General features: G+C 39.1%; 1 protein-coding gene across 3 annotated transcripts in view; it reads left to right on the top strand.

Moving 5' to 3' along the window:
* WASHC5 (WASH complex subunit 5) overlaps positions 1-23,866 on the top strand; it is a 26,330-nt gene extending 2,464 nt beyond the window's left edge. For all 3 annotated transcript variants that reach the window (XM_021385762.1, XM_021385763.1, XM_021385764.1), the window contains exons 3-29: positions 1,587-1,732; positions 2,529-2,613; positions 2,872-2,972; positions 3,822-4,014; positions 5,945-6,097; positions 6,900-7,013; positions 7,550-7,721; positions 8,501-8,628; positions 9,287-9,416; positions 10,567-10,679; positions 11,199-11,365; positions 12,023-12,098; positions 12,756-12,866; positions 12,980-13,120; positions 14,564-14,644; positions 15,302-15,403; positions 15,964-16,143; positions 16,820-16,944; positions 17,281-17,443; positions 18,180-18,282; positions 18,386-18,465; positions 19,048-19,151; positions 20,556-20,685; positions 20,803-20,899; positions 21,508-21,661; positions 21,923-22,010; positions 23,471-23,866. In XM_021385762.1, coding sequence (XP_021241437.1) covers positions 1,587-1,732; positions 2,529-2,613; positions 2,872-2,972; positions 3,822-4,014; positions 5,945-6,097; positions 6,900-7,013; positions 7,550-7,721; positions 8,501-8,628; positions 9,287-9,416; positions 10,567-10,679; positions 11,199-11,365; positions 12,023-12,098; positions 12,756-12,866; positions 12,980-13,120; positions 14,564-14,644; positions 15,302-15,403; positions 15,964-16,143; positions 16,820-16,944; positions 17,281-17,443; positions 18,180-18,282; positions 18,386-18,465; positions 19,048-19,151; positions 20,556-20,685; positions 20,803-20,899; positions 21,508-21,661; positions 21,923-22,010; positions 23,471-23,527 — 3,294 coding nt within the window. In that variant the 3' untranslated portion in view covers positions 23,528-23,866. The remainder of the gene's footprint in view (positions 1-1,586; positions 1,733-2,528; positions 2,614-2,871; positions 2,973-3,821; positions 4,015-5,944; positions 6,098-6,899; positions 7,014-7,549; positions 7,722-8,500; positions 8,629-9,286; positions 9,417-10,566; positions 10,680-11,198; positions 11,366-12,022; positions 12,099-12,755; positions 12,867-12,979; positions 13,121-14,563; positions 14,645-15,301; positions 15,404-15,963; positions 16,144-16,819; positions 16,945-17,280; positions 17,444-18,179; positions 18,283-18,385; positions 18,466-19,047; positions 19,152-20,555; positions 20,686-20,802; positions 20,900-21,507; positions 21,662-21,922; positions 22,011-23,470) is intronic.

Raw genomic sequence — 24,109 nt, 5'->3', positions numbered from 1 at the left:
GGTGCTCTTCAATGTCTTTATCAATGACATAGACGATGGAATCGAGTGTGCCCTCAGCAAGTTTGCAGATGACACCAAGCTGAGCGGTGCAGTTGATACACTGGAAGGAAGGGAAGCCATCCAGAGGGACCTGGACAGGCTGGACAAGTGGACCCATGAGAACGTAATGAGGTTCAACAAGGCCAAGTGCAGTGTGCTGCACTTGGGCCAGGGCAATCCCAGGTATTTATACAACCTGGGGGAAGAAGTACTTGAAAGCAGCCCTGTGGAGAGGGACTTGGGGGTCCTGGTGGACGAGAAGCTGGGCACGAGCCAGCAGTGTGCGCTGGCAGCCCGGAAGGCCAACTATGTTCTGGGCTGCATTAAAAGAGGAGTGGTCAGCAGGGAGAGGGAGGTGGTGGTCCCCCTCTACTTGGCTCTTGTGAGGCCCCATCTGGAGTACTGTGTCCAGGCCTGGGGCCCCCAGCACAAGAAGGACATGGAGCTCTTGGAAAGAGTTCAGAGGAGGGCAACCAAGATGATCAGAGGGCTGGAGCACCTCTTCTATGAGGAAAGGTTGAGGGAACTGGGCTTTAGTTTGGAGAAGAGAAGGCTCCAGGGAGACCTCATTGTGGCCTTCCAATACTTGAAGGAAGCGTATAAACAGGAGGGGGATCAATTGTTTGTGAGGGTGAATAGTGACAGGACAAGGGGGAATGGTTTTAAGCTGAGACAGGGGAGGTTTAGGTTAGATATTAGGAGGAAGTTTTTCACACAGAGGGTGGTGATGCACTGAAACAGGTTGCCCAGGGAGGTTGTGGATGCCCCGTCCCTGGAGGCATTCAAGGCCAGGCTGGACGTGGCTCTGGGCAGCCTGGTCTAGTGGTTGGCGACCCTGCACTTATCAGGGGAGTTGAAACTCGATGATCTTTGAGGTCCTTTTCAACCCAGGCCATTCTATGATCTTACTCAATTTCATTGAGCAGAAACAGTCTGGTGAGTGCTCTGCTCTCAGGCACCTGGGCAGGCTAGAAGTATAACCAGTACCCACATGTAGAGTTTTAGTGCTAGAAGAGAGTTACAATTTTAAGTACCTATTTGGAAGACCTATTTGGAATGTATGATGAGTCATCTGGCCTGTGAGTTTTGGCAGATAACTGGTCCTATAAGACTTGAGTCATGGGTTCTTTTCCTTAGTTCTCGGATATTATTTCTGAAGTAACTGTAAGCGTTATTTTCACCAGCAGGCTCTAAGCCTGTGCAGTGGGTTGAGTTTTTCAGAGCAGTACTGTGGGCTGTATGCCCATCTTCCTTTGGTTATCTGTAGCTTATTCTTTGCAGCTGTGAAAGCTGCATCATGCTTTCCTGTTGGACAGTACTGTGATTGTTCACACTGGAATTGTCATGTATGCTGAATCGACAAATAAACAGTAGTGAGCATGATTTTCAATCATAAGGTAGTTTGGAAAACTGCAAGTTCTTGTTTTAGCAGGAAAGGTTAATTCTGTTGTTACCCTCACTTTGTTACTTATGTGTTTTGTGTCCTTGTGAAAAGTGCCACGGACACAGTCAAATGATGTCTCTAAATGTATTTGTCTTTTTTGTAGGGGCCTGAGGCATGTGAAGGCAAACTGGAAGCAAAACCTGAGTTACTGGATTTAGATGAAGAATTTCGTGAAAACAACATTGAAATTTTGACAAGATTTTATCTAGCTTTTCAGAGTGTACATAAATACATCGTAGATTTAAACAGGTATTGTATAGTAAATGCATGTGAATTTACTTAAAGACTAAATTTTTGTCGTCTTGCAAAACAATATGCCAGATACCGGTGGGTTTGGTTTTGTTTTTTTCTTTAGCTTTCACTGGCATTATTTTCCTGAACTTAATTCTTCAGTGGAGTTGCCTAAAGTTTACTACTCTTGCCTGCCAATGCAGTAGGAAAAGTTCATGTAGAATGAAAAAATTCCGGAGAACCTTAAGTCTAAGACTTGCTTTTGTTGTTGGTTTTGTATGAAAAGATTAGTTTTATGGTAATATATAATTTTACTGGAAAGCTCTTTAGTAAGAAGAAATATTCTGTTCATCCAGATGAACATTCTGTTTCTAGCTCCACCTTTCAAATTGCAGTTGACATAGATCTAACATGTGTCTAGGAGGTATTTTTGGGATAACTTGAAAATATGACATTTCTGCTGTATTTTGTACTGGTGGAAGAGCTTTTCCTTCTCAGTACTTTGTTCTGAGGCTGTTACCCACCCATATGATTATTAAGAGGATGTTAGCTGTAAGTTACAGAGTCTAGTTCGCATAAACCATCTGGAAATGGGAGGAGTGTTTTGCCAACTGGTTGGCTCTAACTAGGAGTTCCATCCAGCCTCTCATTTCATGAACTACTACGAAAGCATTTCTTTTCTGCTACTTGTACTACTGCGGGAGATGTTCTGTTGTCTCTCTTGACTTTCAGAGGAATTTAGTCAATTGAGTTCTGAGGAGACATCTTTTGAGAGTAAAGTAGTCAATTACCAACTCTTTGTTATGGTTCCTAGATATTTAGATGACCTCAATGAAGGAATTTACATTCAGCAAACATTAGAAACCGTCCTCCTTAATGAAGATGGAAAACAACTTTTAGTAAGTATCGAAAAATGTTGTAATAGGAGAAAATGAACAGATGAGTTAAGTGCAAAACTAGATTAAAATTTAAAATTCACCAAGAGCACTGTAGTGTTGTGGCTTGCTTTGAGGAGGGCAACAACCAAAAGTCCACAGCCTGCTGTTTCTCACATTGTATTGATTAATTAGTTGACATTCTGTTAGTTTGTCAGCACTTGTTTGTCTTTTAACGTTTCTTCAAACTGTATTTCCTTCATTCTCGCTTTTCCCAAACAGTGTGAAGCACTCTATCTGTATGGAGTCATGCTACTGGTCATTGACCAGAAAATTGAAGGAGAAGTTAGAGAAAGAATGTTGGTTTCCTATTACAGATACAGGTAATCTATATTCATATCCAGGAGTCCTGAAGGCTGAAAGAATGTAATATGGTATACTTGGTTCACTGAGTTATTGCATTAAGATAAATGGAAATACTTGCACTTGTTTGATCATTCAGATAGACTGATAATTCTGCAGAGCTCTCTGGCTATCAGCAGAGTTCATTGCATGAGCTATTATTGCAGATTTTACTCCAAAACTGGAGCAAGAGATTTGAAGTCCACTGGCAAACTTTAAGCTTCAAACACAGCAGTGCAAGTGTGAGCTGTGAAGGTAATGCAGGTTCCCAGATGAGAAGCTCTGAGTATCTAGATGTCAAATGTGTTGCAAGTCAGACTTCTTGTAGTTACAGTGCTAGGTAAGTTGAATCGATCATGAGATTTCCAGAGTGGACTGTCAGCATCATTATGTGACAAGTAGAATCTTAAAGGTTTTAAGTGAAAATCCTTTCGCACATAACGTAACTAGAAAATGGACTGTGCTGTGCCTATGCTGCTTCACTTGCATTTGTACTTCTCAATATATAATGGGATTTCAGTATGAACATGTATCAGTGTCCTTCTATAGTATGGTGAGAATTGTATTCGTGGGGTAAACATCCCAAAATCCCCCAGACCTTACTACCAGCGCTGGGTTGGATGGGGCTCTGGGCAGCTTGCTCTGGTGGGTGGCAGCCCTGCCCTCAGGAGGGAGGTTAGACCTCGATGATCTTTAAGATCCCTTCCAACCTCAGCGATTCTATGATCTGATCATTTTTCTTAGGGGAAGAACATAGTTACAAGGGAAGTGGAAGGAGGAAATGATTAGGTCACACAGCTCAGTTTTCATTCCTTCCTTTCGTAAAACAGTGCTGCCCGATCCTCTGCTGATTCCAATTTAGACGATATCTGTAAATTGCTTCGGAGCACTGGATACTCGAGCCAACCTGGAGCTAAAAGACCTCCAAACTACCCTGAGAGTTACTTCAGCAGAGTACCCATCAGTGAAACGTTCATCAGCATGGTTGTTGGCCGCTTGCGGTCGGACGACATTTATAATCAGGTAAGTTACTATGAGATAAGAGGGATCTAAAACTGAATATCAAATGGTTTCTCAGGTCTGGTGCTCGACTATGAAGCCAGAAAAGTACGAATGACATAATCACCAATTTGTGGAGGTTGGAAAGGACCTTTTGCAGTCACATAGTTTAAGCCTTTGGTGTGGGAGCAGTAGAACAGATTGTGTGGTCCTAGCCACAGTTGGGCTTTAGATATGTCCAGAGGTGGAGCCTGCAGAACTTCACTGGACAACCTTTTCCAGTGTCTGACTAACTTTGCAGTTAAAACAAAAACAAAAAAGAACACACCTATTTCATTTAGCGTCTTTAAATGATTGGCCGCCCTTTAATAACTCACTTCTTCAGAGAAAAAGATTTAACACCCCTTTAGTAGACAACTTGATTAAAAAGAGACACTAACATCAATGACAGGTCTGAACTATGATGAGTATATCACTAAAAGGGGGCTGCTGCATTTTCAGTCTTGTAATAAAACTCATTGGAGAGAGATTAAGCATGTGCTTTTAAGCAGTTCTGTCTTGACAATGGACAATCTTATTTCTGTAATTGGTGGCATACCTTTAGTGAATCCTGGATAATTGAAACTATATGTAGATGCCAGAAAAACAGCATTTGAAGATTATTGAATGATAGAAGAAATGAGCAAAGGCTTAGATCTTTAGGAGTAGCAGTATCAAAGTAGGGAGCTGATTGAAAGTGCTCTCAGACTGTGAACAGACATATTAACATTAGAAGGGAAAAAGTGCTTTTTCAGGAACTGTAATTTTTTTTTTAAAGTTATGCAGAGTTCTAGAAACAGGAAAAAAAAAGCATTTAGCAAGTTGTTGCAGAGTGGGCTTTCTTCACATAATTTATGTTCTGGTAAGGAAACCATGTAGTGTTAGTGAGACTATGCTCTTGTAAAGTACTTCTTAATCAAGAAATCTTACTTAGAACTGATATTTTGTATCAAAATTAATTACTGTCTTTTTATATTATTGGTTTACTTTCTTTACAATAAAATAAAATTTGTGGTTTCTATTTTATAGTGCTTACAGTTAATAATGAAAAACACTAATATAATCATGCTTCGCTTAGAAGTTACTAATGTACTTTTTCCAAATGTACGAAAAGTTAAATTAGGGTAGAAATCTTCATTTCAACCCAGACTATTACTATATTCAACCCAGACTGAGTACAGCTTGTTTTACAATAGTACATTATGTCTAAGTTGTTACCTCCTTTGAAAATTGCAGCTTATTTTTGATGGCAGTAGGCAGAAGCCTCTTGATTTTTTTTCTTACTAGTGTAAACACTTAACCTAATAAAGTAACCGGGCAAGAGTAAACTAGGGTGTTAATAAATAAAAGCACAGAGCAGTGTTTTCAGCGATAAAAATTACATCATTCAGATTTTTTATGCCAACTCTCACATTAGTGTGAAGGTCTTTTAATATCTTTTGTATTTATAAAATGAAATTTCAGTTGATGATAGGAATCAATGGAAATTGATGGTATATTAAATAATAAATAAGCTGCATTCTATTTGTCTCATTTATTAAATTCTTGTTTCTGTGTGAGATGAACTACAACATACCCACTCATGAAATTCTTATTTTTAGCTCTGCTCTTCTCAAATCACCTTAAGCAATTTGGTTCATCCCTCATGTGACTCACGTACGACACACTAATACTATTGTAACCTGTAAAAGTTAGCACGCGTCTCCACAGTCAACTTCTATACTCTGTAAAATACGTCTGGTAAATACACTGCATGTGTAAGCATGCCCAGCTTACCTGCATATCCTCCTTGTCTTGTAGTATCCTACATGCTGTGTGTGTGTAGATAGATAGGTAATACTTTAAGGCGCTTTATGATACACATAAGCAGTTTATGTTGCATTATATTATGTTCTATTTTGTTCTCTGTTCCCAGGTTTCTGCATATCCGTTACCAGAACACCGCAGCACTGCCCTGGCTACTCAGGCTGCTATGCTCTATGTGATACTGTATTTTGACTCTTCTATTCTTCACACGCAACAAGCAAAAATGAGAGAGATAGTGGATAAATACTTTCCTGATAATTGGGTAAAATTTAATTTTGTTTTAGAACTTTTCTCTGGGTTTAATGTTACAGAAGCAATGGACCTAATTTTCACAGTATTCCCAAAAAGTGTTCTCATTGCATCTCTTCTGATTCTTTTCTGTAGCAATCTTACTTTGTTCGGAATGAAGCACCCTGAGTCAGTGTTGCTGGATGAGCAAGGATAGCTGCTCTTAAAATGTAACAATTATTGTTGTAAATGCTTAAATCAGCTGCATTCTGATACCGTCATGGTAAAGTGCTTTGTAGGAAAATGTAGACTGGAACTCACATGTGGGCATCTTCTAGTCCTTCTAGCCTTCTTCTCAAAGCAGGGCTAACTTCAGAATTAAATCAGGTTGCTCCTGGGCTTGTCCAGTAGTGTTTTGAACATATCTAAATAGAAGATTCTGCAGCATCTGCAAGCAGCTGTGGCTGTGCCTAATCACTCTCGTGGTGAGGAATTTCTTCCTTCTGTTAAACTGGAATTTCTCTTTTAGCTTGTAACAGTTGCCTCTTGCCTTTTTCTTCTGCACCTGTGATCTGAGTCTGCCTCTGTCTTATCCATAACTTCCATTTAAGTCATGGAAGACTGCAGTCAGACCTCTCAAGCGTTCTTTTCTCTAGCTTAAGTAAACCCAGCTCCCTGAGCCTTCACTTCCACAGCGAGTCCCATCCTGGTAGCCTTCCACTCAATGTTGTCTATGTCTGTCATGCTCTGAGGGGCTCAATTCAGCTATCAAAAAAGTCGTCTCCTGTTCATGCCTATAACATATCACTTTCTAATGCTTCTTGTTTTCTGCTTAGGTTATTAGCATTTACATGGGAATCACTGTAAATCTAGCAGAAGCATGGGAACCCTACAAAGCTGCTAAAACTGCCCTCAACTACACACTGGATATCGCAAATGTAAAAGAGCAGGTACATAAACCAAACTTCAATATTTTTTAGCGAGATTTCAGTCTGTGTAAGCATTTCTAATGCTCACATATAGAGTTGTTTGAATTGGATTCAGCTAGAATACTTTAAGTAACTTTTATATAAATAGTAGTATAAAAGTATATAAATGAGTTAAAAATACTTCAGAGTCTCAAATTCTGGTCCTCCTAGTGTTGCTTGTTTCACTTCCTCTTGTGGTTTTCTTTTCCCCTGACAGTTTCAAGGTTGTGACTTGACAGAATAGTTGCTGGTACTCATCACCATGTTGTTCAGTATTGGCATACCTTAAGCTAACTATAAAATTTGGTCTTTCTTAAGAAACTGTTTTAGAATTTATGTGTTTCTGTTGGTGATGTGGCACACAGCTAGATAGTTTTAGATGATGCCTCCTAAGCTTGTATTAGGAACACTTTTTTGATCTTGTCCCCTTTAAGTTCTTAGAAGCCCCAGCCACATTATGCGTAGTGCATTCCTTTAGAGACAAGGATTCTATTGATGCAAACGCTGTATGTTCTAAGGCAAACAGGTATGCTGCAGTCACTGAACGAGTGCGCACTCAGGTGCAGCAGTTTCTCAAAGAGGGCTGTCTAAGGGAAGAGCTGGTGCTGGACAATATTCCCAAACTGCTGAATTGCCTGCGAGACTGCAATGTAGCAATCCGCTGGCTGATGCTTCACACTGCAGACACAGGTGAGACTTTGTGCCAGGCTGTTACTTCGGAGTTGTCATCCTGCTATACTGGTGCTTTATCTTAGATCCCAAGAGAATTTCACTGTGTGCAGCCAGCAAAATGTCACTGTCTGTTTTTAGTAGCTTGTTGAGCTGTTCTTCTGCTAACATGCTCCCAAAGTCATTGTCTGAAGTCATCTTGCAAACTAGACACATAAAAGGAACATACAAGAAGTCGTGATCCTGCTGAATGATATTTTGCAGAAAAAGTCTGGGAACTATTTTTTTTTCTTCCTTATCTCTTAAAACATCGTTCTCACAATTGTATGTATTGTCAAAATGAAAGCAACAGCCAAGTTCTTAATGTCTTTGTAATTAATAATTCAAAAACAGGGCTTTATTCTGATCGTTGTTGAGTAATGTGTGTGATGTGAGTTTGGATCTGTAAACATAAATGTTAGGCGTTCAACCAAGAGAATACCTAGTCTGTCTTTGGTGCTGCTGCTTGTGTGAGACGTGTTGCACCTCCGTGCATTTTCTGTGACAGTCTTAAGAAATGCTGATCTGTGGGCTTCTCAGTAAGGAGTGCTAAATTCACACTTAGTTTGCAGAAGCCAGCAAAAGTGTTTTAGTGAAGCTGAAGCACCACAGAAAGGCGATGAAATTCGTGTAAATGGAGAATGAGTGGGGACTAACATATGAGACCATAATGTTTTTGCTTTCAAGCTATTAAATACAAGTTTATTTACAAAGATTGAAAAGCTTGGCCAAATTCTATAATGTTGTCTCTCCACTTTCAGCTTGTGATCCAAATAACAAACGTCTCCGCCTAATAAAGGATCAAATTCTAACAGACTCAAGGTACAATCCCAAGGTCCTTTTCCAGCTTCTTCTGGATACAGCTCAATTTGAATTCATTTTGAAAGAGGTAATGTGCTACTGTCTTCTTCATTGTTTTCCCCTAAGCAGTGCAACAGAACTGAAGACTCGAGCAGTAGTTGTACATTTATACGCGGAATAGTTAGAAGGAATGGATTATTTTCATTTAATTGTTGGCTCTCTATAGAGAGCTGCAAACGACTGATGACTTTTTCAGTCTTCTCAGTAATTGGCAGTTTTTATTCTTTCCCAAGTCTTTGTATTTATTGAGAACTTTGCATGAACATCCTGATGGTAAGCAGTGCTATTTGGTCAAACATCAAAGAGTATGCTTAACTTTAATTACATGTTTTTTTGAATAGAGTGATTCTGCGAAGGCTGAGATGAGATGTGAAGTGTAAATCAGTATCAGATCAGAGTCTTCTAGGATCTCTGAATAAAAAAAAGATGCAGGATATTTCTGATATAACTGACCGAAACCCAACAATGTCTGTGTGTGTGTATATGTATTCAATTTATTTCTATGACAGTGTGTTCATCTCACTTCATCTCAGTGCTTTTTAATTTCATATTTAATATTCTGGTAAGACCTTGCAGTTAGGCAGAAGTCCCTGTAAGTCAGTTCCATCTATTTTCAGTATTTTATTTAATTTTCTTTAGTGTGTCTTCTTGCCAGTCTCGTAAACCAAGTGCTTTGTTTTTAACAGATGTTCAAGCAAATGCTGTCAGAAAAACAAGCAAAATGGGAGAATTACAAAAAAGAGGGATCTGAAAGGATGACCGAGCTTGCTGATGTCTTTTCAGGAGTTAAGCCTCTGACAAGAGTAGAGAAAAATGGTAATTGTAATTACTGAAAACTGAACTGATGGGGGATAAAAAAAAGTAATTTTGTTTTTTATTTCTAAGCTCATACTGAAAGAAAATAATGAGGTTAATACTGATAATACAAAAAAATGTAACATCCCTTAAATTCCACAGAGGTCTCTTACACGTTGTGTTGCTTAGGTTGACTGTGCATGTCCTGTATGTAAGCCTTGTTTAGGTTCCTTATATTTAGGTGGCTGTATTTTTCAGTACATTGTTTATCACTTTGTTTAGAGGTGGCAGGTAAGGTTATGAAATACCATTCCACTTTTCCATGGGTAATACAGTTCATGTTACTGTATTCTATGTAAAAAGGAGTGGAAAGATCATATCCATTAAATATGGGGATGCTTCAAGTGTTCTTCTCATACTTTTCCTAGTTGTAGCCTGGACTTCGACTGTATCAGTATTTTTTTTTTTCAAACCTTCTTTTACTTCTATACTGAATTCTTGAGAGTCTCCAAGGAAATTATTTAAAAGCATCAATCTGTATTTCCAAATTTCTTGCTCCGTGTTTTTGAAATATATTTTTCTCAGTTGATGTAAACATAAGAATATTAAATTGCTGTCTAATATGATCATGAAAATTGAGTCAAGTGTCAGTGTAAGGGCTGCACTGGTAATCTTTTCAGAACAGCAAAACTTAGATTCTAGGTGGCTTTATCACTTGCTTCCACATGAAAGCATGCTTGCCTTATTGAAATATCTCCCTTTTTCATCTTGATATCAGGAAACTTGAGCTGAAACACAGAAATTGCAACTGTTAAGGCAATTGACATTATAAAGCTATTTATGAAACATAAATTCATTATTTAAAGGGCTTCTTTGTGTAGGTTTTATAATGCCAATTTGTTTTTATAATTGTTTTTTAATGTTGTGTGATATTCACCTGAGCATTTGCTCCTTTAAAAGTTTACGCATTGAGAGGCTAGATGAAGGCTTTGTAAATCATTTCCTTTATGTATAGCAATGAGGGTTTTTGGTTTTGTTTTTGGAGGTTTTCTGGTGGGTTGTTTTGGTTTTGTTTTGTTGGTTTTTTTGGTACTGTCCAGCAAGTTCCCTGTATCTTTATTGATTACCACCCATGGAAAAATTTGATTAATTTTTTCTTGTTCTCACATAGAAAATCTTCAGGCTTGGTTCAGAGAAATCTCCAAGCAAATAATGTCTCTCAACTATGATGATTCCACTGCAGCAGGCAGAAAAACTGTGCAGCTAATACAGGCTCTGGAGGAGGTATGGCAAAGGCTTCTTAAGATAAATGATGATTTACAAAACAGATCTTCATTTTAACAGTCTTTTAAGTCTGTGTATCTTTGCAGTTTTGTATATACAGTCATCAGAACTTGCCCATACACCTCGTGATTGTAAAATAAAGGATACCGCATGAAAAATCATGCAACCTGTAGCTGAGCATTAATGGGGATTTCTGGAGAAATGAATTCAGTACAAAACGTTATTTGTCAACACAGCTTATTATTTTATGAGAAATTCTGAAATTCATTTGAAGCTGGAGAGGGTGATTTTGTTATGTGCGTGTTATTTCTCCTTCTAGGTTATAACAGACTCCCAGTACGTTTCCTGCACTTCACAAAATTTCTTACTGAATACACTCTAAAGTAGGCCAGGATTTAAGTGTATTACTGTATCACTGTCTGAAGAGATGTCAGGTTAATGATCCTGTTTGTATTGCAGTCTGTAAAGGTGAATGGACCAAAAAGGGAGTTTTTGTTGCTGTTTTGTTTTTAAATACAGGTCCAAGAGTTTCACCAGCTGGAAACTAATCTACAAGTTTGCCAGTTTCTGGCTGACACCCGCAAATTTCTACATCAGATGATCCGAACTATCAACATTAAAGAAGAGGTCTTGATTACCATGCAGATAGTTGGTGATCTTTCTTATGCTTGGCAACTAATTGACAGGTACCCTAGCAGGAGGCTTTTCTTCCAAGTCATCAGTTGTGAAACTTTTAGGAAGTAACGTGTGTAAATGTTCTTAATATTATAACACGGTGAAACTCAGTGATCTTTGTAGGTCCCTTCCAACTGATACTATTCTATTTGAAACTCTCCAATTTCAAAAATATTCTTAAGGTCTTCTGTGAGTTGTTGAATAATTTTAACTCTTAACAAGTTGAATAAGTTAACAGCCTTGCTTGTCGTATTCTGAGCTGCAGCTCAAGCTTCTACCCTGATCTAGCTATAACAATTTTGTTAAGTTTCTATCTCCAGCCTTCAGTGTGGCTAGGTGTCCCCTAAGATACAGGAGTTCTCATTTCAACCAAAAATGGATAGGGAAAGAAAAAAATGTACAGAACTTCTTTTCCGTAGTGCCATTTTGCTAAGCTGCTGCTTCATTATCTCTCCCTGATGTCTTTGTCTTTTGCCTCCGTCTCCCCCATATTACAGTTGTTTTTTTTTTCTAGCCAGTAGCTCCTCAGACCAAAATCTTCCTTTAGTGAAGTTTCACAGACCTCCCATGCCACTTCTGGATTACACTGGTGCTAGTGACATATGAATTATGAGTTGAAAATACTTTCAGGAGAAGGAGCTGATTTGTTTTCTTTGTTTCCTACTCAGCTTTACATCTATCATGCAGGAAAGCATAAGAGTCAGTCCATCTATGGTAACCAAACTCAGAGCTACTTTTCTGAAGGTAAGTGTGAGGGTATAAGAAGGTACTTTAACACTGCAAGTTGCAGCATTTGTTAAATAGGCCTTAAGACTGTTAAGTTACGAATAGCTCAAATCATTCTTTTACCACTATTTTCTATATCTAACTTTTTTAGAATAAAATTATTGAATTAAGATCAGTTTTAATAAAGGTAAAACCAAGTTATGTATGTTTTTCTATACAACCAGTAACATTGCTGTTAGACAAAATAGTCTCATCATCCAGCCTTGACATATTACAGTTACTTGCTGCAGACATCACATCCAGAGGCTGAATTTTCTGTTATGTATCAGAGGAAACTGAAGATAGAAAAATGGCATAACCAACCTGTCATGATGAAAATTTGGCATCAGATTAGATACAGAAAATACTGTCTGTAGAGATGAGAATGGGAAATAGCATGGGGAGGGGAGAGTAAAATCACAGTAAAAAATACCTCATGCAACTGATAAAATGAGGAGAAATGAATACAAGTAATATGGCATAATAGTCTGATCTTCTTGATATTGTAATAAAACTGCTGTTTAGGAAGAATGTAGTACTTCGAGTTGTAGCTTAGGAGCCCAAGCAAAAGAGTTGAATCATTTAGTTCTTATTAGGAAAGCAGACATGAAGTTAAAATGTTCAGTTTGTTTGTAGCTTGCTTCTGCTCTTGACCTGCCGCTTCTCCGTATCAATCAAGCAAACAGTCCTGATCTTCTCAGTGTATCACAGTATTATTCTGGCGAGCTGGTTTCCTATGTAAGAAAGGTAGGCATTCAAAGAGACATAGTTCTCTCATTCTGTAATTACTCTTCTTCAGTTTATGATTTTTTTCATTTATAATGTAGTGACTGTTTGTCTTGTTTCTATTTTTTACAAAGGTTCTACAGATAATTCCAGAGAGCATGTTTACTTCTCTTCTCAAAATAATAAAGCTTCAGACCCACGATATTATTGAAGTTCCTACTCGCCTTGATAAGGATAAGCTACGAGATTATGCTCAGCTCGGACCACGATACGAGGTGCAGTTAAAATAGGGAATTGTTAAAAATGGTATTGTGTGGGGTAGCTGACATCAGCCTCAATTTAAATAGGTACAGCTTCACAGAGTTACACTTTTAAAAGTGAAATTGGGTGCGTTGACTGAGTAAGAATTAAAATTGAGTGTTATTAAATGAGAATACCGTAGTTTTCCTGAAGACAGATAAGTAACTTCCCTTCTGTGTGTAAAAATCTAACTTTTGATCTTGTAGAAAAGGAAAGAAAAACTAAATATGTTTGTAAATAAGGGGTCAGACTCTTAGCAGGGTCTGTGGTGACAGAACAAGGGGATATGGCTTCAAGCGCAAAGAGGGGAGATATAGGTTGGATATAAGGAAAAAATCTTTTACAGTGAGGGTGGTGAGGCACTGGAACAGGTTGCCCAGAGATGTGGTTGGTGCCCCATCCCTGGAGACTTTGAAGGTGAGGCTGGATCAGGTGCTGGGCAACCTGGTCTAGCTGTGCTGTCCCTGATCATCGCAGGGGAGTTGGACTAGATGGCCTTCAGAGATTCCTTCCAACTCTAAGGATTCTATGATCCTAAATGAGGATAAAGATTTCGGGGCTTAGGGGCAGGGGACGCTGAACAGACTGACAACCCAAGTCCAAAATGGAGCCATCACACTTTGGAATGTGTTCCAGGAGCGGGAGAAAGTTAGACTGAATAAACCAGCAGGGTTAAGGTCGCTTGTTACGAGTTTTAAATGAACAGATTGTTGTCTCTAATTAAGCTGACATTCAGATTCAAACACTAGATTTAGACTTGCCCATTAAACTCTGTAAAGATAGTTTACTGGGGGAAGGGAGAGCAGGGATGGAGGAGTCAGTATTCCGTAGTATTCTTTTAATTTCAAGGAAGGAGAGGAGTAACTGCTCACCTTGCATAAAGCTTCTCACCTGTGACTTCTGTAGATCTGCTTTGTCTCTATTCTACATTGTAAATGTCCTAAAGGCAGAAGACTGGCTTGTCTGAACTCTGAGCATAAAGATGCCTACGTAATAATTTAAAACTAAGTGAATGTGCTGCTCTGTTTTGTCAGTGGAAATCTTGAAGTGGATTCATTGCTAGCAGCAGGTCATACAACTACTTCAAGCTGTGCCCCTAGCCTGCTCAGAGGTACTGATGTGATGTTTTATACGCATGTGATGCAGCAAGCCATGTCTTTTCTCCTTTAATGTTTGTAAAGCCTTTGAGTAGTACCTGTTCTCTCCTACTAGTGACATACCTATATCAATCTAATTAAAAGGAAGGTTATTATTGTATTGTAAGACCAGAACAAGATGTGAAATTGGAAGTACATTAGTGCAAATCACGTTAATCTACAGCGGGAAGCTACCACTGGAAAAGATGTCTGTCTTTCTGGAGTGGTTATCTAAATCTGTTAAATCACTTCAATAACTTGTATCCTCTTTTTCTGTTAAAGGTTGCCAAGCTAACCCATGCAATTTCAATTTTCACTGAAGGTATCCTCATGATGAAAACTACTTTAGTTGGTATTATCAAGGTAATATTCCATTATTTCAGTAAGAAAAAATCACTTGGTGACAGTTAGCACTTTAGCATAAATATTTCAGCATATTAAGCAAGACTTAGGCGATATTAAAAAAAAAAAAAAAGAAAAACCCAAGAAATATGAGCTTGCATGCAGATTTTCAAACGGATGGTTGACATGGCATCCAGATTAGAACTGTGTTATTTTAGATCATTAAGAAGCTACGGTTCTCCTTGTAATTAGTTGAAGTTTTTTTTTCTATTGGAAAAAGCACTGCAAGCTTTTCTGAAGAGCTCCTTCTTCCATTGGCAAAGACTGCTCTTCCTTTATCTTTCAGGACTTCAAAAGCTACCGCTCTTGAAGCAATACACAGTTCTTAATACATTATGGTTTTTATAATTGTACAGCATTCTTAATGAATCCTTAACAAAGCTTGAAAATAGGAACAACAAACATTTGTTATTCAACTTAAGGGAATTGTTTATTATCTCACAAAAGTACCTTAAGTATTTATCCTCTGGGCAAGCAGCTGGTGGGAAAGTGTGTCTGTGAGCACTGCTTTCCTGTTACCAAATCAATATTTACGATGTTTCTTGGTAAACCTAATATCCTTTCATATTTTTGATACTTTTCTGATTTTCAGAAAAAAAAAATGTTTCTTCTACTTAGGTGGACCCAAAACAGTTACTAGAGGATGGAATAAGGAAGGAGCTAGTAAAACGGGTAGCTCTGGCTCTTCACAGGGGACTCATCTTCAATCCTAGAGCCAAGGTGTGTAGCAGCTTTATTTTAATTGATTTTTTGTGTCCCAGCTTTCCTGGCACCTCTTTTGTTGTACTACCTTCTAGAAAATAATTCTTAATTTTCTATATAGATTTCTTTCTTGTAAAAAGGTAAATTTCTGGACTTCTTAAAGGTGATTTGAAATGCCTCATCTGATGTTAAAATTAGTGTATACACCAGTGAGAGTAGACAGAACTCAAAAACCTATTTTTGTTCTGCTCCAGGGGTCCTATGAACTGTGAGTTCACAGTTCTGTCCTTGTGGTAAATCATGGTAATGTGTGGTGTATATATAAGCCAGGTAAAGACTGCAATCAATAGTACTACTGAATCCTAAAAGAAAAGTTAGAAACAGGAGGAAAAATATTTTATATGAGGAACCACTTGACATGTCAAATAACCTGTGACACATCTTGCGGTGCTTTTTTAGTTCTGGCTGGAGCATAGTGAAACCATGGAGAGATTGTGGCTTAAAAGGGCATTTAGAAGTCTGGTATATTTTCTTTGTATTCTACTTGTTCACTGACTTGTATCTTCTTTCCTCCTTAGCCAAGTGAACTGATGCCCAAACTGAAAGAAATGGCAGCAACAATGGATGGATTCCATCGATCATTTGAATATATTCAGGATTATGTCAACATATATGGTTTAAAAATTTGGCAAGAGGAAGTGTCTCGTATTATTAACTACAACGTGGAACAGGAGTGCAACAACTTCTTAAGAACAAAGGTGCTAGTCAAGAACAAAAAGTCAATAAATGCTCTTACATTGGAACATTGAAGTTTATGAGTGATGGAACACTTGTAATCCATCGTGTACAGTCGTTATAGTTGTCTTCAACTAAATATGTTACCTACCATGAAAAACATCTGCCCCTGGCTTTTTCTGAATGATTTCAGCATCCTCAGTGCACTAGTTACACATAAGAGTAAAGTACCCCAAAAAGAGTGTTTTAATATCTTTTGTCAGTGAGCGATATCCTTCCTCTCTTCCTTAAAGAAAACAGGAAATAACTACAGAATCACAGTAGTCTTCTGTGTATCTATAGTTAGCCATCTGCATGCAGGCTTAGGTAGACTGCAGTAGCTGCCAGATCTTGTGACATTTTGCAACTAGAGGAGTGAATAGATTTTCATTTAGCTGACAAAATAGTGGACAGTTGACCACAGAAGGGAGCAGATGAAATTCTCACCAGGAGTGGAGGTAATTTTCTCAACCTTCGCACTTAAGATCTGCTTGCCCTTTGTCATAAGACTCGTTCTTCTCTTTATAGTGTTCTGTGTATAACCTATTATGTTGTTATATGTTGTACTGCTTTAACTTAATTAAGATAACAACAGAATTTCTAGAGCAAAGTAAAAATGTGCAATGATAACTGTAAAATACTCTGAAACCTATTTTTCAGATTCAGGACTGGCAAAGCATATACCAGTCTACTCATATTCCAATACCAAAATTCACACCTGTGGATGAATCTGTAACATTTATTGGTCGTCTTTGTAGAGAAATCCTGAGGATCACAGACCCAAAGTAAGTGCTGTGCGTCACAGCTGTATTAAAGCTGCATGCACTGAATTGGTCCAATTCCACTGTATTCAAATGAAATATACAACAAATAGTTTTTACTTGTCTGACATATCATCATATTTATGTAAAACCAAATTTACTGGTCTGCCTTGTATGTTTTAAATAGTAGGCTAGAAAAGTTGTGATTTTAGTAAAAAGAAGCAAAACAATTTAGGAACCCTTGCAGAGAGAGCGAGCTTTCTAATACCTGCCTGAATAAAGTAACGCGTTACTCAGACTGTCTGTAAAAACTGTCTGCATCTTGTTCTTAAATACATTATTTCTTTAACTTTTCCTTAGAATCACGTGCTATATTGACCAAATGAACACCTGGTATGATATCAAAACTCATCAGGAAGTAACCAGTAGTCGTCTCTTCTCGGAGATCCAAGATACTTTGGGCACCTTTGGTCTCAACGGTTTAGACAGGCTGCTGTGTTTCATGATTGTCAAGGAGCTGCAGGTAATTCTTGAACTTCAGTTTCTCAAGATCAAATTGCTTTTATTGCTTAGTAACTTTGCTAGTGAAATAAAACTTCTGTTGACTTTTGAGAGAGTAAATTCAAATCAAAAGCATTTAAAAAATGTGATTTCAAACCCAAAGGTAAAATATCAGTTGCAGATATAAGACTTGTTGCTCTAGAGTAAGTGGAGCTAGTCAGTATAGGTTGTGTCACATAATGCCTCCCAAGTTTGTGTCTGTGTATGCTCAAAAGTTGACCTCAGGTCAGGTTTTGTTTTTCTACCTAGATATCAACAAGAAGATTGGATTGTTTGAGTCCACTATAATATAAAGTGTCAGTTCTATGCAGTGACCCATAATACCTGTGAGTGTAAGCAAGACTTCTTTGAAAAATCTAGTCCTAGTCTGGCTTCAAATTGATTTTAATTGGTTTTATTTGATTTAAAATCAAATAAAGTATTGATAAAGTGTTCCTCCTTGACAACTGAATTCCTAGTTGTCTGCAGTGAGTATGTGTATTGAGGAGGTGAATCTGCTAATTGTGCTAGCACTGATGAGTGTAATTCAGAAAAGCAAGAAGTCTGACTACAAGATTCCAGAACTCTTCATCTGTGGAAATAGTCTTTCCTTGCTGCTTCTCTAGCAGCAAAAGACTGATGTTGAAAATGTGGTTGTATCACCAGGATCAAGCATAGCATATATATGTGAGGATTTCACTTGTCTTTCTTTTATTTAGAATTTCCTCAGTATGTTTCAGAAAAATGTATTGCGAGACAGGACAGTCCAGGATACATTAAAAGCTCTTATGAATGCTGTCAGTCCTCTCAAAGGAATTATAGGTAAGTGCTTTCTGGTTAAGATGGAAGAAAGCTGTTGTCTCAGTATGTCTGCATTTACTTTTTTCCCCTCTTCATTTTTTTTGTTTTTGTGTTTTCTTCTCAGCAAATTCAAACAAGGTTTATTCTGCAGCAATTGCAAAAACTCAGAAGATCTGGACAGCATATTTAGACTCCATAATGAAGGTAGGCTTACACTGTTTGCTGATCCATAGAATCCACTCTATGCTTTTGGTTATATACTTTAGACTGCTTATTTTATGACGCTGTTTTATGTTGATAGAATTCTGTAACATTACAAATGAAGCAGGACTGGGTTCATGAGAGCTCTTGGGCTTTGATTATATAAACTGATTCTAAACTGCTTAAAGTCCATGAACTCCCCACGATGCAGTGTGAATGTAAATGTACCAAGGCTGAAGTTTTGAGCAGTAGTGTGTCCCGAACGTGCCATGTTCACACAGAAGGCAGTCTAACATGCTGAAGATTTAAACAAGCTGTCTCACTACCATGTCTCTTTATCTCGCCTTTGTAATGATGATTTTTCACAGTGCTATGAGTATTTGTTTGTGCTATTGAAGAGAAGAGAAAAGATCAGGGAAAGAAGGGGAATGAGGTGTAATGAGGACTTCATGTAACCTGTTCTATTGTAAATTGTATGTTGTTACTCTTTAAGTTTTCCCTTAGTTTAACTTCCTTCTTCCCCCATTGCATTCAGTACATTCAGTATAACACTCCACCTTTTTGTTTGTTTGTTTGCACAAACAGGTTGGTCAGATGCAGATCTTAAGGCGGCAGATTACCAATGAATTAAATTATTCCTGCAGGTTTGACTCCAAGCACTTGGCTGCTGCGTTGGAAAATCTCAATAAGTAAGAAGTGAAACATGCTGAAGAGCTGCATGTAATACTGCAATGTAGTTATTCAGATTGTTGTCAGCTAAACAGCTCTTGAAATCTATTGTGGCTAAATTCAGAGTCTGACTGGATTTGGGTTCTTGCGGATGAGTATTTGAATTTGAACCCAACAAAAGCTTTTTTTTTTTTTTTTTTTTAAAGATAGAAGTTGGGTTGGGCTGGAAGAGACCCCAGGGGTCATCAGGTTCCAACCCACTCTGCCATGGGCAGGGACACCTTCCACCAGACCAAGCTGCACAAATCCCCATCTAACCTGGCCTTTAATACCTCCAGGGTTGGGACATACACAACTTCTCTGGGCAACCTGCTTCAGTACCTCACCACCTTCTGTGTAAAGAATTTCTTCCAAATATCTAACCTAAATCTACCTTCTTTTAGCTTAATGGCAGTACCACTTGTTCTATCACTACGTTCCCTAATACAGTCCTTCTGCAGTTTTTTTTGTAGGTCCTCTTTAGGTACTAGAAAGCTGCTCTAAGATCTCCCTGGAACCTTCTCTTCTCCAGGATTAACAACCCCATCTCCCTCAGCCTGTCTTCATAGACAGGAGAGGTGCTCCAGCTCTCTGATCATCCTTGTGGCCTTCCTCTGAACTTGTTCCAGCATATCCATTAGGTCCAGAAGGTCCATGTCCTTCTTATGTTGCTTGCACCAGAGCTGGATGCAGTGCTATAGATGGGGTCTCACAAGAGCAGAGCAGTGGAGGGGGACAGTCACCTCTCTTGCTCTGGTGACCACACTTTTGATGCAGCTCAGGATACAGTTGGTCTTGTGGGCTGCAAGAGCACATTGCTGGCTCACATTGAGCTTCTTGTTAGCAACATCCCTAAGTCCTTCTTTAGGGCTGCTCTCAGTCCATTCTTCACCCAGTCTGTATTTGTGCTTAGGATTTCCCCAACCCAAGCGCAGGACTTGCACGTGGCTGTGTTGAGCTTCATGAGGTTGGTACATCTCACTTCTCAAGCCAGTCCAGTTCCCTCTGCATGGTCCCTCCAGCAGGTCGTGCTCAACATACAGCTGGTAGAATAGCTCAGTTAGTGTCAGCAACTCAGCTAGTAATTGTTTCAGTGTGTTAGTGGACAGCACAGGTTTTTAACTGTGCTTGGTTTTACCTAGACTTGAGGTCATATTTGGATGATAAATAAGAGCAATGAAAGTGGTGTTAATTTTTAAACAAAAATGTCTTTGTAGAAAGATATCTTAAAAAAAAAAAAAAAAAGGTGCTTTCCTCTTGCTTATAACTATTTACGGGTTTTGTGTGCTTGAAGCTTTTATATTAATGAGATGTGTCGTTGCGTAAGGTTTATTTCTGGGTAGTTCAAATAAGGATTAAAAACAATTAATTGATTTTTCTTTTAGAGCCATACTGGCTGATATAGAAGCACACTATCAGAATCCGTCACTACCTTATCCTAAAGAAGACAACACTCTTCTGTATGAAATCACAGCTTATCTGGAAGCAGCTGGCATTCACAATCCATTAAATAAGGTCAGACTGACATTTGAGTGCTTGATGTAATTTGCTTTTTTCTCTTTCATGTGTTATTAATTGAGGGGAGGAAAGTTACAGAAAACCTATGCCCTTTTTTTTTTTCCCTCCTCTCAGATTTACATCACAACCAAACGTCTGCCGTATTTTCCCACTGTCAACTTCCTGTTTCTGATCTCGCAGTTTCCAAAACTTCAGTACACCAAAAATTTAGGTATCGTATAAGTTGCTTACTGCTTGTCTAAATCTAATGAAAGCCTATGTGAAATTATCTGCCAGCTCTCCCCCAGCTTTATTGTTCAGTATGAAGTCACACGATATGGAACATCCCTTTGGCCCATTTGGGTCACCTCTCTGGCCCTGTCCCCCCCCCAGCTCCTCGTGCCCCCCAGCTCCTTGCTGCCAGGGCAGCGTGAGAAGCTGAAACATCCTTGACTCAGTGTAATCACTGCTCTGCTGCAGCAAATACGTTGGTGTTATCAATATTATTCTCATCCTAAAAATACAACACAGCACCATGACAGCTACTAAGAGGAAAGTTAACTCTATCCTAGCTGAAACTAGGACTTACTAAAGCAAAATAAAGTGGAGTAGGAAATAACATGCAAACTTCTGACTTTGCCATTCCATCCTATGGCTTAATATCCTTAAGCCATCTGCTGTGAGAGAAATACAGTTGCTACATTGGTTTTTGATTTTTGTGTGGGCAAGCAGAACAGGAGGCACAGAAGAAAATCTCATGAAAATGCATAATGTATGTTTGCCTCTACCACAAAGAATGTGTTGTGTTACAAACATGCTTGGGGGTTTTCTTCTGTGCAGGAGTGGTGTGCAAGCGGCCGGCTGATCAGATCGACTGGCTTCCCTTAGTTCTGGGGCTCCTTACCTTGCTGAAGCAGTTCCACTCAAGGTACACGGAACAATTTCTGACTCTCATCGGTCAGTTCATTCGGTCAACGATGGAACAGTGCACGAGGTATCTGTGTTTCACTTTGTCCTGATGTATCACCTCTATTAATGGTTTCCACTGCTTTTTCTGAGTGGTTTTTTTAAAGTACATTTGATGTTATAATATTGTTTGACTTGAGTATGCAAGAAGAGACACGCTTTAATCTTAATGGAATCATACAGTACGTAATGGAAAAAGTATTATTTGAAGCTTGGCATTTCTGTAGAATGTTACTCAAGTAACTGAGCAGTTGGTAAGAGGATGGTCTCCATGTTTGCTTAATGTTAGCCAGAAGATCCCAGAGATGCCTCCTGATGTAGTGGCTGCCCTCATGTTCCTGGAGGATTACATTCGCTACACAAAATTACCAAGAAAGGTAGGAACAAATTCCTTGTCTTCTGTAGGCAGCACTGAGCATGCTGGCCCCACTGAACTGAGGTGTATCTCTAGATCTGAAGACAGCAGCTGAAGGAGAATTCAGAGTACTGGGGCATGTCCATACGTGATGTTAACGGATGTGGCAGCCCGTGGTGGAACAGTTTCTATACCAGCTTGAATCTGTCTGGATTCTTTCCAGACTATTCAACTGCTGTAGTTACACATTTTTAGATGCAAAAAAAAAGAAAAAAGACTCTGATCAGGTATTCGAAATAAGTGTTGTTTCATTTTGAAAGAGACTCATACACTTCCTTTTCTACCTGGAGCCCTGTTCAGGGGAATTAAATTTGGTTTATGCTGCAGCTGCATACCAGCAGTCTGATCACTCATGCCTACTCTAGAACATGGCATCATCTGTAGATGAATATCCAAAATGGTGGACTTGCTAAGAGTGTCCAAAAAGCGGTATTTGCCCCTTTCAGATGTTCTGTAAAAGAGCACCAAACTGAAATAGAGATGAGAGATCTGTTACCTGACAACAATGGGTCAAAATGGATTTTTTTTTTTGAGTCTGTATAAGCTAGAGCTCTGTACAACTTGTGTTACTTCTGTACTTGGTGTAACTATCTTCATATTAGTCCTAGTATTTTTATGGAAAATGGATTTTTCTAGAAAATACAGTGAGGGTGGAAAATACAGGGAGGATTTCAATTCTGCATGGACTAGAGGAATAGCCAGTTTCCATTTAATCTTCGAGTCTGTTGCTGGGGGGCTTTCAGGAAACAGAGAGAGAAAACGGAAGTTCTGAGATGTTGCAGAATTAAATAACAAGTTTTAGCAATATTCTAAGTCTAGGGCTGGGAGCTGTTTGGGAAGTCTAAATCTCCAGCCCTTCGTTTCCTTCCAGAGAAGCAGGGCTTGCTGGGCAGCTTCTGTACTTCACAGGCAAGGGAAGTTCTGAAAGTCTGTGCTTGTAGAGAGACTTTCTCGTAAGATTAAGTGTGACTTAACATCACAAGAACAAGAAATATTATTTACATACGAGATTAAAAATAAGTCATAATCCTATTTCATCTAGTCTGTGCCTTAGTTTAGTTAAGTTGGTGATTCCTAGCTATACTTTGGGCTAAAAGGGAGATTGTTCCAGCACCGCCCTTGTTCCCCACCCAGTGTCAGTCTTTCAGCTGCTGGGAGCTGGCACAGGCACCAGGTGCACCTCAGCCTGGTGCTGTTGGAGAAACAGCAGGGAGGACGTCAGCATTGCTCCAGTCTTACACCATACCTCTGGGCACAGCAAATTCTCACAGCCCCAGGCTTGCTTGACGTGCCTGGTACCGTGCTCCTTCCTTGTTCAGGTCAATAGGATTGCGTGCTTGAGTGGCAGATGAGATATGCTGTGTTAATTGATGAGCAGAGCCCATAAATGAGCAATGAACCTGATCGGCTCCTTTTCTTTAGGTCGTTGAAGCACACGTGCCTAGCTTCATATTTGATGAATTCAGGACTGTTCTATGAATATGGAGAAGGACCAAGGCCGAACGAAGGGACTGAGGATGAGTTCAGCTTCTAAGAACTGGCATTGTTCTGTGCTTTGAGGCAGTCGGTACCTGCAGCTGTCTCTACAATTTGTAACCATCAGCTGGTCTCTGTCATTCATGCTTGTTTCAGTCTCAGCCTGATCTGCGATGAATCTCATCCACGCAGTGCACATTTTGTACAGTGCATTGTAAATGCTCTGTGTAATTGTTTACATATAAATCACTTCGGTTTTTGTTCAGAATAACTATTTGCAGAAACTGGATTTTTGTATCACAGATGAGCAACGCAAGCGGAAATAAAGGTATTGAAACGTTGGCTGGGATTGATGATTCCGGTTTCTTGCTAAAAGGACCAGGAGGGAGAAGGAGTGTACAGAGAAGAGAGGGTTGGTGTCTGCCTGTATGCTATGGAGGTGAGTGGTCCTGCAGTGCTCACCATGAGCTCTCGAAGAGAACTGAGAGTGGCCTCGTACTGCATCTCACCAGCAAGTAGGGACTCGCGTGCACCCGCATCAGTAACTGCTCCTCAGCCAGGTTCTCCTCTGCTGAGCTGCTGAGT

The sequence above is a fragment of the Numida meleagris genome, chromosome 2 (genome assembly GCF_002078875.1).
Source record: "Numida meleagris isolate 19003 breed g44 Domestic line chromosome 2, NumMel1.0, whole genome shotgun sequence".
NCBI classification, from domain to species: Eukaryota; Metazoa; Chordata; class Aves; order Galliformes; family Numididae; genus Numida; species Numida meleagris.
Note: the sequence above shows the minus strand (reverse complement) of the source record. Positions and strands in the feature narration are given on the sequence as shown.